At 48.1% G+C, this 18,144-nt stretch overlaps 1 protein-coding gene across 1 annotated transcript; it reads left to right on the top strand.

Moving 5' to 3' along the window:
• Positions 1 to 1,997: 1,997 nt before the first annotated feature.
• Positions 1,998 to 16,716, top strand: NIPAL4 (NIPA like domain containing 4). The gene is made up of 6 exons (XM_007077592.3): positions 1,998 to 2,208; positions 5,576 to 5,815; positions 9,010 to 9,066; positions 10,233 to 10,323; positions 12,856 to 13,016; positions 14,046 to 16,716. The coding sequence occupies exons 1-6, from the start codon at positions 2,172 to 2,174 to the stop codon at positions 14,672 to 14,674; spliced, it is 1,215 nt and encodes a 404-aa protein (XP_007077654.1). The 5' UTR covers positions 1,998 to 2,171; the 3' UTR covers positions 14,675 to 16,716.
• The last annotated feature ends 1,428 nt before the right edge of the window (positions 16,717 to 18,144 follow it).

Below are 18,144 nucleotides of genomic sequence, written 5' to 3'. Positions count from 1 at the left end.
GCATCCCTCCAAGGTGAGGGGTAGGTCTGGGTGCATTACCTTGAACTCGGATGTGTAATGTTACCAATACCTGTGATTTCCCACTCCCTTCTACACTCTACCTTAACCACCTTGCCCCCAACCCCATGATGATACAGACACACACACACACACACACACACACACACACACACACAGAAAGCTGGAAGGACTGTCTTATTTGACAGATGAGGAAACCATTTCTCCTCAAGAGTAAGTGATTTGTTTAAAATCACCTGAAAGTTAGGGGAAGCCACATGCTGGGAGAACCCATCCCTTGGGGCCCAGCTAGAAGGTCACGTGTAGAATATAGAAAATGATGTTGGAGAGGACAGGCTGGGGGGCAGCTCTGTTTACTCCTGGTGCCTTCACTAGTTGTGGGACCTTGGGGGCAAGTTTCTCACAGTATTTAAAATATGGCTTCTTCTATTCCTATACAAAATATTAACATTAAGGGAAGCTGGTGACAGGTATATGGGAACTTTCTGGACTATTTTTGTAATTCTTCTGTAAATCTAAAATTATCTTATAACCAAAAAAAAATTTTTAAGTACAGTTTTCTCTCATCTGTACCATGGAGATAGTAATGATACCTACCTTACAAGAGGCTCAAATAAGATAATATCTGGATAGGGATTAGCCCCGAGGTCTGTCCCATAGCGAAGACTCCATAACTATTTTTAAAAGCTACCTCCTCCAGGAGGCCAGTGATCAACATTGCCAGAACTGACCACCTGCTTTCTTGGAGGTCCCACGTCTTCAGTTCTCAGGAGCCAGAGTGCATTTGAGTCTAAAATGCCAAGCATGTCCGTGCGGCCACTGGGAGCATGTATTTGATCTGGGCTCTTCCACTTTCTAGCTGGGAACCCCAGCAAGTTCCTTGATCACTCTGTGCTTCAGTTTCCTTTCTGAAAGTGATAAAAGCATGTCCTGTATATGGCTGTCATGAGGACTGAATGAACGGGAGTTTTTCAGCATTAACATTGCCTGCCCTGCGGCAAACACTGCACAAGTGTTCTTATGGTTCAAATCAGTGTTTCTCTAATTTATGTTTACTATTACCCATGGATGACAAGCATACTTTCCATAACCACAGTTTTTTGAGGTTTTTTTTTTTTTAAGCTTATTTATTTATTCCGAGGGGGAGAGAATTCCAGGCAGGCTCTGCACTGCCAGCACAGAGCCCAGCTTGGAGCCCCAACTCAGGAGCAGGGAGATCATGACTTGAGCAAAATCGAGAGCCAGACACTCAACCGAATAAGCTACCCCAGGCACCCCATCCAGTTTGTTTTTTTTAAATGCTGATTTGGAAGACACCAGTTTCTAGGTAGTATTAAGTCCCGTTTTGTTTCTCTCATTAATACATACGGTTCTCCAGGGACAGAGAATATGTCTGCCTCCTTTTGGTCCCCAGTCACTTGGAGGAAGAGATATACTTCTTTCATTGAATTTACCAAGCTTCTATCATCCATTCATTCCACAGACAAGTATGGGTCATTTATCGGGCACCTACTTATTGTGTGCCTGTTGTGTGCTAGTGCCCAGCACAGATCAGACCTATGTTGAATGAATGAACCAGGCAGGGAGGCAGGGAAGGAGGAAGCCAAGAAGGCAGACAGGAAGGGAGAAACCCAGGGTCTTGGACCCCCTCCCGACCCGGGAGGACTCCATCTGGCAGCCGTGCCTCTTCCCACCACCACTTTCCCCACTTCTTCCTCCGCCCGAAAAATTTCCCCCTCTCCCACCGTCTGAGGATCCATCATCTCTCTGACACTGGGGACACCACCGGGTGCAGTCCCGGCGTCGCAGAGGGGCGGCGCCCGGGGACCCGCCCCCCTTGCCTCCCGCCGGGGGCGCGACGCGGTGACTCCCTCTCCGGGAGCGCTGCAGCCTCCGCACCCCGGGAGGGCGTGCGCCCCTCTGCCGGCTGCTCGAGCGCTGGGCCCCCGGCCCAACGAGTTGCCCAAGACTCTGGGTGACTCCTCCCCGAGGACCGTCCCCCTCTGGGGCGCGTCATTCTCTCCACCCCTGGGGCCGACCCCGGCAGCCTCTGGCAGGCCGGCCACGCGGGGGACGAGTCTTGGCCACCTGCTCCGGCACCGGGGAACCCGGGGCGCCAGCAGCCCGCGCGTCGGTCCGTGCGCGCAGGGCCCATGGAGCTGCGGGCCAGCAACACCAGCTGCCAGAACGGTGCGTGCGGGCCGCGCTTCGCGCCTTCCCTTCGCCGCCGCTCCTTTCCTTCGCGTCCTCTGTGGCCGGGGCCCAAACCGAGGAAGGGTGGATCGCGCTCTGGCCAGTCTTGGGGAGAAGCGGGGTTCCGGCCGACTTCCCCGTCTTCGGAGCTGGTAGCTGAGAGGGGGGTTGGGAGGAAAGGGGACGCGTGGGGACGGAGGCGGGAGGCGGGCAGCACTGATTGCAACTGGTCAACCAGAGGGGGAGGGGGGGCTCGTGGTTGTTTCTCATATACAGTTGCTTCAGATTCTACTACCTGCCCGGGTCTGCCTGTCTCCCTGGGGCAAGGGAGAGGGGCGCAGAGACTCTTCACCCCCAAACCCACACACACCTTTTAGGGAAAGGAGGGAAAGAGCTACCCAGGAAGGGATAGGAAAGACCTTTAGCTTTATGTTAAGTTCTTGCTGGGAACTGGGTGGTAGACTAGGCCCTTTACCTGCATTACTTCATTTATCCTTAACTCTAGAGGGCAGGTAGATATGATCACCTCGCCGTCTCCTTTCTGGAGAGAAAGAAACTGAAGTTCTGAAAAGCCTGATGATTTGCTCAAACTAATCCGCTGGGGGAAGTGGAATATAAAGCTAGAGCCCTTGGATCCTACAACCTGTACTCAGACTACTGTGCTCTCTTCCTGCTATGTCTCCATTTTCCTACCGCCTCTTGCAATTGTAACTTGTCCGGTAGCCCTGTTTCTCTAATTTCTCTTCTCCAGTGAGTGTTCAAAGCCAGCTCTTTGGGTGTTGGCTGGCTTTGGTCTCCTGACCAACAATGCAGTCCATTTTCAGCCTCACCTTCCCCTGGGGAAGAATATGTTCCCCAGTCCTAGCATATTCTGGAAAAGAACCCAGAATCACCGGGCCCAGCACCCGCTTGTCTAATGAGCTTCCTTCTCAGAACTGGATGTCCTTTGGCCTTCAGCCTCTTTCATTTTCTTTTCGTCCCCCTGGGAAAACTTCATTCAGCAGAGGGTGCTTCCCAGAACAGGCAAGCTCACCCCGTGGCTCCACCTCCTGGAGATGCACCTTCAGGAGGGCAGGTGAAGGGCGTGGGGATGGGCTTGGCCTTCCTCTTGGGAGTCACCTTCCTTGGCCCATGTCCTCCCAGGCTCTGGCTCATTTCCTGAGTTCAGGGAACTCTCCAGACTAGACTGTCTGAGCTGAGGAACAGGAGCAAGAGGTCAGACCAAATTTCATTAAGGATGGAAATGGCTTCATGTCTCATCTTCTCTTGATTGTGACACAGGTGTCAGGAAGAGAGATCTCCCACTGTGAAAGACACATGGATGTCCCCTGGTGGGTTCCAGGCCCAGCTCTGCCACTAGGTTTTTGTGAGACTCAAGCAAGTCCTTCCCCTTCTCTAGGCCCCAGTTTTCCCAGCTGCAAGTAAGAGGGTTAGACAGGCCATTCTGTGCCATGGAAGAAAGATCAGCATTGCCCTTATTTTATTCCACCAAGATGCTGCTCTATCCTCCAGATACACCAAAGCCAGAGCTGCATGACCTTGGGCTTTGGGGCCCATCTAGTGGCTCGCCTGTAGTTCTAATTGGTATGAGGAGAACCCGGCCCAGGCTTACATCCTTGGCACAGCAGCCTGGAGCTTTGTGACCCACGGTTTGAAAAAGACCTTTGACCACCAGAGGTCACAAACTCAGATGCCTACAGGGGCTGAGCACATAACCAGAATGATTGAAGGGAGCCAGGTATGGACTCTGAGGAATTGCAAGGTGCATTTCCTAAGGGGGAACCACTCTCAACTGCAGCCAGTTGTCGGTTGGGACGGTGTACTCAACAAGGTAAACACAGGCAGCTCAAAAGCTGAATTTTCTTGGGAAATCAGATTTTTATTAAAATTTTTTAATGTTTATTTACTTTTGAGAAACAGAGAAAGGGAGAGAGAAAAAGCAGGCAGGAGAGGGGCAGAGAGAGAGAGAGAGGGAGTCACAGAATCCGAAGGAGACTCCAAGTTCTGAGCTGTCAGCACAGAGCCTGACACGGGGCTCGAACCCATAGACCGCGAGATCATGACCTGAGTGAAGTCAGACACTTAACTGACTGAGCCACCCAGGCACCCGGGCAAATAGGATTTTTAAATGTTTTAAATATTTTAAATTTTAAAATAACCCTCAAGAGGCCAAAGGAAACCCCACCCCACCCTTGCTGCCTGCTCTTTGGGGTACATGTGGCAGTTAAGAGCAAGGCTTTGGCATCACAGGGACTTGGGGAACAATTTGGCTTCTCTTCTTACCACGAGTGTAGTCTTACTCAGGTTACCAAACTTATCAGGGTCCCAGTTTCTCCAGCCAAAACCCTGCACATGATCACTGTGTCATTTCTGTGGTAGGAATGTTCCTGAAAAGCCTCAGAGTAGAGGACCATGTGGGCACTGGAACTGGAGGATTATTGGCTGTGCTTTATATTGTTTCACTGAACTTAGGCAGCTTAGCTCTTCTGACTGAGGGTCTGCCCCTCACCCAAGTTTGTCCTATTGTCCTTGGTGTTTGTGCCAGAAAGGCAAGCAAGGGTTGGCTGGTTCTGGGGCATGAGGGCTGATTCAGACTCTCAGGATCTCAAGCACTTGGAAAGCAAACTGAAGAGATTCCACATGGAGTGACAGGGACACCAATGTCTCTGAGGCCTGAAGGAGGCCCAAGCCACTGACTGTCAGCACCAGAGGTCTTAAAATCTGGCTTGGAAATGGGCCGTTCTAACAAACGGGGTGCTTATATTTAGTCATCTTCAGGCCTAGAAGGGGCTATGGACCTGCAGGCCTCACTCCCTCATGTTACCTGTCAGGAATCTCTGCTGCGGCTGGAGGTAGGGATATGGAAGTGAAGAGGCCTCTTGGAGGAGAAAATCCCTGTGTGATCCTGAGCTATTGGAAGTCCAGAGGCTGGGAGGAGATTCCTGTGGAGGGTGGGAAGTTGGAGTCAATGATGCCTGACAGCTTGAGAGCCTGAGAACCCTGCTGGGTGTGGGGAGCATCAGTACACCTTAGGGGTTATGTGCTGGACTTCTGGAGTCAGACAGTCTGTGTTCTTAGGCAAGGTGCCTGACCTCTCATGGCCTCCATTTCTACATCTATGAAATGGGAATTCAAAGCAGCACTTACCTGACAGATGGTTATGAAAATTGAATGAGTTCATGCAAATAAAGCCCCTAGCCTGGAGTAAGCACTTAGTGAATGTTAATTATTATTGTTAGGTTCAGGCCCATTGTGTGGGCCTTGGAAGCTGAAGTATGGGGTCTGAAAGAGCCGCCAATTCCAGTATCTTGGAAGCACCCAAATGTACCCGGCGTGACTCACTTACCATGGTCTTCCTGTCCAGGTTCCCTGATCAGCCTTTACTGCTCCTCCCAACAAGTCCTGTGCCAGATCGTCAGTGACCTCAGCCCCCAGGTGCCCAGCAATGTCACCTCTACCAGCTGGAAGGAGAGGTTCAGGCAGAGCTACGGCTTCTACATTGGTCTGGGCCTGGCCTTCTTGTCCAGCTTCCTCGTCGGCAGCAGTGTCATCCTCAAGAAGAAAGGCCTTCAACGACTGGTGGCCTCGGGGGCCACACGGGCTGGTAGGGTCCTGAGGGGGAGGGTGGGCATGGGGTGCCGGGCAACTGGGCCCTGGGCCAGGCCTGTGCACCTCCCTTCATAGGGGGGCCACTGTAGCAGTTTCAGAGCCTGGCTTAAATGGTCACAAAAGACTCATTGTCAACTCCACCAGGAATCCAGTCCACCAGCAGGAGACGTTCCTTTAAAATCCAACATTTCTGGAGAATTTCAAGATAAGTTAATTGGGGGTACAGATAAGGAAAATTCTCACAGCCGAGAATCAGAAACCCCAGATCTAGTCCAGTTTTATTTCTTACCAGCTAGGTCATCATAGGCAAGTCTCAACTTCCCTCAACTTCCCTATGCAAAATGGGCATACAAATACCTCTGCCCAGAGCATTGCCGCACACTGGTGTGCCCTATTAACTTCACACTGAACCCGCTACAGGCTACAGAAAAATTACTGGGTCTCTGTCCACAAGGGACTTACTGTGAAAACATTCTGGAGAAAAGGAATCATGTGTCAAGGAATTCATTTATTTGCTCATGATTCACCGCAAACCTGCTGGGTGCCAGATACCATGCTGGACACGGGGACAGTGCCCTGTGGGGCATTGAGTTGAGTGGGAGACACAGGCAAGTCAATAAGCAATCGTTCCATAGTAGGTTACTTGCTATCTGTCATGGGGAAAATACAGAATCCTTTGGGACTATTTTGGAGGAGCATGTAAAGCCCAGGCTTGGAAGGTTAGGGGAGGTTTTCTACAAGAGGTGATCTGGAAGCTGGGGCCTAAACGATGAGATGGCAAGGTGGAGGAGAAGAGAAGAAGACATGGTGATGCAGGCAGAAAGGACAGCAAGTGCAAAAGCTCAGAGGCGAGAGAGGATGAGTGACATTGGAAGCCGAAAGTAGTTCAGGATGGCTGGAGCACCGAGGGGTAAGAGACGGGGGAAGGGCCAGATCGCGAAGGGTCTTGCAAACCGGGCTACAGAGTTTGGGTGCAATTGTAAGTGACAAAGGTTTTGGGCAGGGGAATGACATAGTTCGATTTACGATTTGAAAAAATTTCTGGTTGCTGGGTGGACGGTGGATTAGGGACAAGACTGGTGCCCAGGAGACCAGTTAGGGGAGAGGGACAGCATAACTTGGGCCTGGGAATGGAGACAGTGGTAGAGTCCCAAGAGAGCTTTCTGGGTTTGGTGTCAACTGGCTCCCAGGGGATGGTGAAAACAGAGTCGAGGCTGACTCAGCTTTCTGACTTGAGCAACTGAGGAGATGAGGGTGCTGTTTTCTGTGATAAAGAAGGCAGGAAGAGCGGGTTTATGGGAAGACGATGGTTCAAGTCTGGGCATGTTCAGTTTAGTGTTCTGTAAGACACTGTGCTTTGGAAGCAGACTCCTGGGGCTCTAATTCCAGCTCTTCAGTTCCTGGTGATGTGATCCTGGGCAAGGAAAGTGCTTTCTCTGTGCCTCAGTTTCCTTATCTGTAAAATGGGGATAAGAGCAGTTCCAACCTCTAGTATTGTTGTGAAGATAGGTAGTGTGTTTACAAAAATGCTTGGCACGAGTATTGGTATTACTCTTCTCTAAGTGGGACGGCCCGGCAGACAGTTGGATATCCAGGGCTAGAGCCAGGTGCCCTCTGAAATGGAAAGCTGTGAGATGTGGGGAGGAAGTCAGGAGCAATGGTCTTTGTTGCTCTCTCCTTCACTTCCTGACAAGTGTTCAGAAGGCCAGAGACCTCCCAAAGTGCCAGGAAAAGATTTGCGTGTGCCAGGAGAAAGCAGGGTAAATATCACTGATACCATTCAGAAAGGTAGCTTCTCTGGAATCCTTTTTTCCCTCCAATCTGCTATTTCCTTATCTAATGAGATTTCAACCCTTAGCATAAAATGCTCTCAGTGCTCCTTTTATGGAAGATCCTGAGTCCTTTAGGAACCTGATGAGATCTAAAGATCTTCTTAGAAAAATAGACATTTACAAAAAGCGATACACAATCTCTGGATTTTCACATAACTGTCTAAAACCCATCTATTACCATCATAACCATCATCATCATAACTATTATTATTGAGTATTGACTATGTGCCAGGCTCTGAGTCCACCATGTGAACAAGGCAGACACAATTCCTGACTTCCTGGTGTTTCCATTTTAGTGGGAGATATGCCAGAAAATAAATACATTAATTCAATTTATAAATAAATGTCATGAAGGAGAAAAGCTGGGTGTGATGAAAGAGAATCCCAAGGAGAAATAATAGAGATAAGGCGGTCACAGAGGACATCTTAGAGGAAGAAACATTCAAGCAACGTCCTGTAGAGTGAGCAAATATATGTAAGCAAATATCATTAAGAAAACTGTTTCCAACATGGAAAAGCACATGCAAAGGTTTTAAAGCCAAAAAGAGCTCGTGATTTTGGACGAACTAAAAGAAAGCCTGAGTGAGTAGATACTAGTAAGAAGAGTGGTAGGAGATGCCTTTGGAGAGGTGAACAGGGACAAAACTACAAACTGGCTTATTTAGGATTTGGGGCTTTATCCTCTGAGTATTTGGAAGCCATTGGCCTGCTGCAAGCTGAGGGGTGACTGTATGATTTACATTCTTAAAATTCATTGGCTGCTATGAAGGCAGTGGGTTATAAAGGGATGATGACAGTGGAATCAGATGAACATAGAGAGCTATTGCCTCAGCCCAGGCCAGAGGTGGTAGTGCCTTGGAGTTGAGTGGTGGCAGTGGAGTGGACATATGTGCGATGCTCTTTGGAGAGGGAATTAGCAGAATGGATGGAATGCAGAAGGTGGAGGAATGGGAGGGTCAAGGGTGATTCTCTGGTTTGTGGCTTAAGCAACTGGGTGCATAGAGGTGCCATTTACTGACTTTCATTTGGTAGGTGGGTGGGTGGGGAGCATTTAAAATTAAGAGTTCTATTTAAGACAGAGTTTGGGATGCCTATAGGAGATCCAAGAGATGTCAACTAAGCAATTGAACATACATACATCCAAAGAAAGGATCAGTATACGTGTATGAAATAAGGATGCCTGCATAAAGATGGTATTTAAAACTTGGGGAATGGATAAGTTCACCCAGAAGCAAGCCCAGAGAACTAACCAGCTAGCATATATTGAACCCTTCAAGACTGGGGAGTGAAGGTAGAGATAGGAAAGGTGCCTGAAAGAGCATGGCCAAGCTAACTTTGTGTCCATTCCTTTCTACAGTGGACGGAGGGTATGGCTACCTGAAGGATGCCATGTGGTGGGCTGGATTTCTCACCAGTAAGTGGGTTCTTTCTTACTAACAACAGTGACCCTTTGATGGCAGAGGCGGAGATGAAAGGAGGGGCGGAGGGGGGCCTTTCTGTCTCCATTGTGCAAAGTGTGAATCTGAGACCCAGATTCCCAAGGGGAACATCTTGACCATCTTTGCAGGTTGAACATTTTACCTGTATTTCAGATCTCTTTCTCAACCCAAAGTCAGTCCTTCATCCATGAAACATTTAACCCCAGAGAGGTTTGTAGAGAGCTGGTAATGATAAAGGTGTCTTTTCTCAACTTCCCTTGAAACATAGAGAGTTATCACTCCTGGCTGGAGTCTCTTGGATCTCTACATGGGAGGCTGGGGCTCCTCAGCCAATTTTCCCATTCCACAGGCCGTGTGTTGGCTCACTTTAGAACATGGCTGGTCTGCCACTTGCAGTTTGCCCAGATTTGCACATTCACACGTTTCCCCCGCTTTCCACCCACCCTCTCTGGCTTTCAAACCCTAATTCTTTTGAATGGAAAATTATCCAGCTTTCCATTTATAAGTCAGGTTTTGACCCTAGTCATAGCCAGGGCTATAACATTCATCATCTACTTTCAAAGGGCAGACCCGGGTCATTCTCTACCAGCAGAGACAGAAAGGGCACTTTCAGGAGTCTGCAAACTAGAAACTCAAATGCAGAGAATTAGGCCCTTTGGGAATGTCAGACTTTCTAACCACCTGCCTGTCAATCTGGGAGAGATGGCCTCATGACCAACAGGTACCTAGAGAACCAATAATTAAATGTTTCTTTATTTGATAAATTAACATTTTCTAGAACTCACCTCATATATACAGATGAAACATCAACAGTCCCTGAGATACATTTAGCCGTGCCTGGACTAGAAGCCAAGAGACCTCAAGAACAAGAAAGCATCCTTCCACAAACATGTCCTGTGACGTTGGACTCTGGGCCTAGCTTGCCCATCTAAAATGGAAGGATTTGATCAGGATAATCTGGGCCTGACCTTCTGATCAGATTGGCCATGAGGAGAGCATAAGGATCAAGACATTAAGGAATGATGGTCTGGGATCCTGTGAATGGTTGACCACTGAATGAAGCTGTCTCTGCCCAGGTTAAGTTGGGCTGGAGATGATGCATCGAAGCCACACTACCGTGTTTTCTCCCTTCATTTCCTAGTGGCTGCTGGAGAGGTTGCCAACTTCGGGGCCTACGCATTTGCTCCTGCAACAGTTGTCACGCCTCTGGGAGCGCTGAGCGTCCTCATAAGGTTATTGTCTCCTCTCTTGCTGTCTCTGCCTCCTTCATATTTTCAGTTTGTTGAGGTCTGGAACTGTCTAGTGGGGTCAACTGCCACTTGCAGTCAGGGACATGGGTCGATATTAGCTCCCAGAAAGAGGCACTGTGCTGTTCAGAGCTCCTGATCTGTAGATTGTTTGCTGCTGATTGCTCTAGCATCTCCTCAAACGATGGGGCAATAGAAGGGCAGGCCAAACCCAGATCAGCTGGAAGGGCTCCCACTGCCACCAAGCTGACTGTCTCATGTCAATGCTTTCGTGCTCCAGTAGGAGCAGCATACAAGTTAAAAAGCATAAGCTCTGTATTAGCTGTCCCTGAGTTCTGACCTTAGCTCTGCCTAATGTAGTAACTACATTACCATAGGCAAGTCATTTAACTTCTCTAAGCCTCAATTTCCCTGTCTGCTCAGTGGGGATGCTAATACTACCTACCTGAAGGCATTGCTTCAAGGACTAAATGAGATGATGCACAGAAAGCACATAGTGCAGGGGCGCCTGGCTGGCTCAGCATCCAACTGCGGCTCAGGTCACAATCTCACGGTGTGTGGGTTCGAGCCCCGCGTCGAGTCAGGCTGTGTGGTGACAGCTCAGAGCCTGGAGTCTGATTCGGATTCTGTGTCTCCATCTCTCTCTGCCCCTCCCCAGCTCGTGCTCTGTCTCTCAAAAATAAATGTTCGAAAGAAAGAAAGAAAGAAAGAAAGAAAAACAAAGAAAGAAAGAAAGAAAGAAAGAAAGCATAGTACAGAACTGGCAGTGAAGAATCACCATAGCCAGCACATATGAGGGCTTACTATGTGCTAAATGTTCTAAATGTTTCCCATGTATTAACTCATTTAATCCTCACAGCCTCCCTACTAACTAGAAAGTAGAAGACACCTGAAGCCAAGACAGGTTAAGCAATTTGGTCAAGATCAGCCAGGTCCTAAGGGGCTAGGCCAGGATTCCCACCCAAGCAGTCTGATTTCAAAGGCCACGTGCTCAAGCCACTAAGCCGTGTTGCCTGACAGACATCCAATAGTTTTTAAAATAACTGATACTAAGTATGTGTGCTTCACATTGCCTCATTCCTCCTGAACTATAAGCATAGTTCCTCTGTGGGGGTCTTGGAGCCCCATTTGAAGCTGGCTGTGATTATTGGCTTAACCTGGGAGCCCTGCCGACCACACCCAGCACCCATAGTTTCCTGTTTTGTTTTACCATCTTGATGACAATTTTGTAACGTTTACACAATCAAAAACAAACAGAACCGTGACTCACATGGTACAGTTGGCTGATGTAGTTGTGATACTTCTATTGCGTATCTGATTAACTTACAAATTCCCACTCCCAGGAAGTTGGGGGAGGAGGGGAATACTCCATCGCGTGACGTCTGCCTGTGCTAATGCCACCAGACTCTCTTGAACACACATTCTGGGTAAAATGTTATGGGCAGTTTTAAAGGAGAGACAGAAGACATTCAAAGGAGCTTGGACATTAATCTCCCCTCCCTTCATATCTTTAACTAGGATTTGGGGGGAGGAATTCATTCCTAGATCAGCCACTGATTTTTACCCCAAGTTAATGTTACCTTTGTAAGGAAATAGAAACCTACCATGAGATCATACCTGTCTTGCCCCATTTCCCTCCCTTCTTCCCTCACCTCTGCCATCTGAGGATGTGAGGGGAATGAAAATCACATCACCAAGGAATAGCAAGGAACTGGAGGTGTTTTACCCACTTCAGGGAAGTCACAAGAATTCTCTTCAATGAAGTATAGAGGAAAAACCATAGGCTTTATAGACAGAAATTCAGCTAAAATCCTGGCCTTGCTACTTACCAGTTGCATGACCTTGCCAAGTTATTTTAATTTCTATAAGACTCAGTTTCTTATCTATAAAATGGGGATAATATATTTTACTTCTCAAAGAGTTGTGAGATGTGAGTGAGATATAATAAGTAGAAAATTCCTAGCCTAATACTTAGTACATATTATATATGCCCAAGACACAGTGCCTATAATTGTCATTGTGGTTGTTTATATTGGCATATACAAACGGAAGAAGGAATAGATTTGTTCTGTATAGCTCATGGAATAGAAATAGGACAATGAGTAGAAATTACCATATTTTTGACAATTAGAATGAACCTAGAGTAGATCCATTTGCCTTGTGCAGGGGCAAGCTGCTTGCCACCAGTGGTTTACAAGCCATGTCTGAAAGCAGTCTGTAATGTTAAGAGAAGATGTGCTCATTGGTAGGAAGTTAGACAAGAGTGCTTTGAAGGACTTTTCCGACTCTTGTGTTTGGGGATCTTTTAGTCTCTAAAATGAAAGAACTCCACACATACGTCGATTCCTCCAGCACACACCATAAGCCTCCCCTAAATAAGTTTCTATTTCAAATGTTTTTGGAGGAGATCAGTGAGCCCTGATCTGTTCTCCATGAGCGCTTGCTCAGGCCCCATTTTCCTTCAGGACACTGGGACAAGTATGGCTTCTAATCTCTATCTCCCATTTCCATGTGCAGTGCTGTCCTGTCCTCATACTTCCTGGGAGAGAGTCTGAATCTGCTGGGGAAGCTGGGCTGTGTGATCTGTGTGGCCGGCAGCACAGTGATGGTGATACACGCTCCTGAGGAAGAGAAGGTCTCCACCGTCATTGAGATGGCTGCCAAGATGAAAGACACAGGTAGGCTCCGAGCCCCGGTGAGTGGGAAGGTCTGGCTGCGTGCTGACCACGCCAGGTGCTGCCACCTGGAGGAGAGGGAAGCTAAAGAAAGAAAGCTGGGGGGCTGGTCCTAGGGTTAGCTCACAGGCTTCCCAGCCTGATGTGTATTGATGCCATTTATCATGTGTTTATTATGTGCCGGGCATGGTTCTAAATATTTTCCATGCATTGTCTTAGTATGTTCAGGCTGCTGTAACAGAATGTCATGGACTGGGTGGCTTATAAACAATGGATATCTATTTCTCACAGTTCTGGAGGCTGGAAAATCCAAGATCAAAGCCCTGTTAGATTTTGATTCATAAATGGCCATCTTCTCTCTGTGCCCTTACATGGTGGAAGGGGTGAAGGATCTCTCTGGGGTCTCTTTTATAGGGACACTAATCCCATTTATGAAAGTGCCACCCTCATGACCTAATCACCTCCCAAAGGCCCCATGTCCAAATACCATCACACTGGGAATTAGGTTTCAACATAGGAACTTGGGGGGACATAGTCTTGTAGCATGCATTATCTTATTAAATCCCACCAAAAAAGCTCTATGAGAAAGGTCCCATTCTTTTATTATTTTATTTTATTTTATCTTATTTTATTTTATTTTATTTGAGAGAGAGAGCAAGAGCAGGGGAAAGGGGCAGAGGGAGGGAGAGAAAGAGAGAGAGCAAATCCCAAGCAGGCTCCATGCTTAGCATGGAGCCCATCATGGTGCTTGATCCCACGACCCTGGGATCATGACCTGAGCCAAAATCAAAAGTCGGATACTCAACTGACTGAGCCACCCAGGTACCCCGAGAAAGGTCCTATTCTTAGCCCTGTTTTACAAATGAGGAAATGGAGGTCTTGCGGTTTAATTAATAACTTGTCCAAATTATTCAAAAGTTGTGTCATGGGACTGGAACCCTACTGTGTTACATCCCATCACCATGGGTAGGGGCTCTAGATACTAATTGCATCCTCTGTAGCTCAGATTATCTATCTCTTCCCCTCCTGAAGGGTACATCGTGTTTGCTGTGCTTCTGCTGGTGTTCTGCCTCGTCCTCATCTTCGTCATCGCCCCACGCTATGGACAAAGGAACATCCTCGTTTACATCATCATCTGCTCTGTGATTGGGTCCTTCTCCGTGTCTGCCGTCAAGGGTCTGGGCATCACCATTAAGAACTTCTTCCAGGGGATGCCAGTTGTGAGGCATCCCCTCCCCTACATCCTGTCCCTCATCCTGGCACTTTCTCTCAGCACTCAGGTCAACTTCCTGAACAGGGCACTGGACATTTTTAATACTTCCCTGGTGTTCCCCATCTACTATGTGTTCTTCACGACGGTGGTGGTTACTTCCTCCGTCATCCTCTTCAAGGAATGGTACAGCATGTCTGTAGTGGACATTGTGGGCACCCTCTCTGGCTTTGTCACCATCATTCTGGGTGTGTTCATGCTTCATGCTTTCAAAGACCTGGACATCAGCCAGACCAGCTTGCCCCACATGCACAAAAACCCAACCCCATCTCCCACCCCTGAGCCCACTGTCATTAGACTAGAAGACAAGAATGTCCTTGTGGACAATATAGAACTCTCCAGCACCCCATCACCAGAAGAGAAGCCCAAAGTATTTATAATCCATTCTTAAAGTGTGGAATACGAGAGTGAGAAGATGAGCACTACAGTACAGCCTGACTTCTCAATTCCAGAGCCACCTGGTTATTTTCAGAACAACTGTTACCGATGGGCTCTCTTTTCTTGAGATGTTCATTTATACCTCATCATTGTTTCCAGAAGGAAAATCCCTACCCAGTGAGCGGTGGTTGCAGAACTTCGTGGAAACAGCCTCAGTGACCAAATACCCTACTTGATGTTGGTGCCAGCAGGTCCCCTGGACCTCCCTTCCCACTTGTTTCCTCAGTGTCATCTCTGTGTTGTTGGGAAGAAGATAGAATTTGACCCGTTGAATGTAGCACAGGCCAAGAACTTCCCTGAGATGCTGGTCGTCAGGAAATAGCACTGGTTCTCCTGAGACTGAATCCCATTCCTCAGCCCAAGGACAAAGTGCAGCTGGCTCCTGGAGGCCCCGAGAGCAATTCGTCACGCCTCCCATCCAGAGCTGACAACTAATGTGAGACGTCTTGCTGCTTTTGCTACTTCCTCTTCGGAGACAACAGCATGACCTCAGCTGACCTTCTTACTGTGAAAACCACCTGATATCTCAGGGAACATTTCCACCAGCCCCATTCCTGGAGCACTCCAGCCGGGAGGTCAGCATCTTCGCTTCCGTCCACTCTACCCCCATCCCTGCCCCTTCCGTCTCTCTCTCTGTCCTAAGGAGTTGTCACTGAGACATTCAGGCAATTACCTTAGAACTCAAAAAACAAAATGACAAGGACAATGATCCTCTACAGCCAAGCTCTGCTGGCCCAACCCAGTGTTTCATTTTGCCTCCCTCTGGGAAGAGAACAGCATTTGCACTGCTCTTAAAAGTAGTCTGGCTGTCAAAATAGCATTTGGCAGAATGCACTTTCCTTTTCCTCAAGGAGTAAACCAAAATATGATTTGGGGAGATGGGGAGAATTAGGAGCAATGTCAGAATTTGGCAGAAAGCGGCCACAGGCCCTCTAGAAACCAGGGATGACTTTTGTGTTTACTCTGGTGCCCAACCAAGAACCCCGGTGGAAAGGGCTCTGAGTACTTTCTGGGCTACAGCCTTAGAGGCTTGAGCAGTGGGATCAGCTTTGAACTTCCGTGACCGAGTGGGGTGTAGGCTTGGCATGGGTGTTTTCTGGCTGTTGATCAGATGGCCACCAAGTCCTCAATGCCATTGATGAGCTACCCACCTTGGGAAGCAGCAGGTCGTGGCTGCTCCAACACCATCTACTTTGGGGACTGCCTTTGATCCCCTTGCATTTGGCCAGACGCATTTAAAAAACAAGAGCAGCTGGAGAGAGGGAGAGAGATAATTCTCTTCCTGTCTTCTTTCTAGCTGCAAGAGTGTGGGAGTTGGTAGAAGGGCCATTGAAGGGGAAGTAAGAGAGCCAGTATATCTATAAAGAGGGAAGGCTTGATCCTCAGCCCCCAAGTGGGTGCAGAGCCTCCCCTGTATAACCCCGTACCTGTGTCCTGCGTTGATGTCCCATGCCCTAAGCACAGCCAAGCCCGGCCCAGACTCTTGCTGGCCTTGAAGCTCTAAAGGCTCGGCTGACCAATATACTAGCTTCCTGCACCTCCAGCCTCAAATCTCCAGTTTGCAATGAATGTGGATTTCTGTAACTAAAATCAGTGCAACATGTTGGATCTTGAGAGTGGCAGTAATCTAAGGGCCCTGAGAGCGTGGTTTACAGGGTCAAGAAAAAAGACCTCTGGGTATGTTTACTTGATACTTGTGTCTTGGCCTTCATCGGACACAGAACAATTAAATTGGTTTGTCTAATGCTGGGGGGCTGGTCTCTGATCTCTGGAGGGTTGTGACTGCCAAGTAAGTCCCTACAGTAACTTTCACAGGCACACTCACTACAGTGGGAAAGGCTGGGGAATAGTCGGTTGAAAATATTCATCCCTTGTTAATACCTGAGCCCATACTGGGAGCCAGGCACAGTATGAACAGCTTTATGTGGATTAAGTCCTCACAAATCCCCCAGGTAGATTTTTTTTTTAACTTTTAATGTTTATTTATTTTTGAGAGAGAGAGAGAGAGAGAGAGAGAGAGAGCATGAACAGAGAGAGGCAGAGAGAGAGGAGGAGACCCAGAATCTGAAGCACACTCCAGGCCCTGCGCTGTTAGCATGGAGCCCAATGCGGGGATCAAACCCACAAACCGTGAGATCATGACCTGAGCTGAAGTCAGACGCTTTGCCGACTGAGCCACCCAGGCACCCCAAGGTAGATATATTTTTAAGCCCCATTTTTGAGGAAAGTGTCTCAGGGAGGTTATGTAATCACCCAAGGTCACACAGCCAGGAAGAGTCCAAGTTGATATCTGGCTCTGGGTCTATAGTCTTACCCACCAGGCAATGCGCCTCTCCGAAGCACTAAACTAAGTCTGGCACTACTTTGCTCATTCCTTTTCCTGTGATCCGTGCTGTTTCCCCTGTCTGGGTATAAGCCTCATGGGAGCTGGTCTTTATTTGCTGCTTGTTTTCAATGCCGAACACATAGTTGGCACTCATAAAAATCATCTGTTGAATAAAGGAGCAATACTGTTCCTTTGCCCAAACTGTCTTGGGAGCCAACTCTCAATCCGGAGCAGATATAAATAAAACCCTGGCATGTTCATCAGGGCAACTCAAAAACTGATGTAGTCAGCAGTCTCTGAGCACTTAGCCCAGGCTAGGCACAGGTGGGTGCTTTCACACGGAGCACTTCGCATATGATCACACTTTTGAGGTATGTATTACTCCCGCCATGTAGCAAAAAAAATCCCCGGGTTCTGGAATTTATCCATTTCCACACATCTAGTAAGCAGCAGAGCTGGGATTTGAACCAGGTCTGTCCAACCAGGCTTTGCGTATTGCATTGCTGATCAATCTATGACTATCAACCCAGAGATCGGCTGGCAGAGTAGACACAGTGGGTAGTTTAGATGATGGATGTTAAACAGGCAGGGGTGTTTGGGTGGGGGCTGATTTCATGAGGAAGCATTTTAGTAGTCAAAGCATTTGATATCCTCAGGCAGTCTCAAAATCCTGAGAAGTTAGAAAAATATCAGATACCAAAGACCTCCCAGGGCTTTTGTGAAGATTAAATGAGGTAATGTACAGAAAGACAGTAACATACAATGCCTAGCATAATTTAAGTACTCGGTAAATGTTACCTCCTAGCATGGTTATTATGATTCTCTCTTAGAGAACCTCAAAACCAAGGCAGGGATCAAATGAGAGAATAAGGGTGGGATCTTTCTGCGGACTCAGGGGCACTAATGGATGGCAGTTGTTATCACATAGGGCTCTGGAATCAGAAAGCATACTCAACCCTAGCCTTGGCTCTGCACCTGCCCACCCAGCCCAACAGACCTTGAGCAAGACTCTCCCCATTTGGAAGTGCGTGTTACCTAGCAATAAGATGTGGAGGCTGACCAAGGGTCCTCGCTGTCTCCAAGCACAATAGTGTAGC

This window comes from Panthera tigris, chromosome A1 (assembly GCF_018350195.1).
Source record: "Panthera tigris isolate Pti1 chromosome A1, P.tigris_Pti1_mat1.1, whole genome shotgun sequence".
NCBI lineage: Eukaryota > Metazoa > Chordata > Mammalia > Carnivora > Felidae > Panthera > Panthera tigris.
This window is presented reverse-complemented; position numbering and strand designations above follow the sequence as displayed.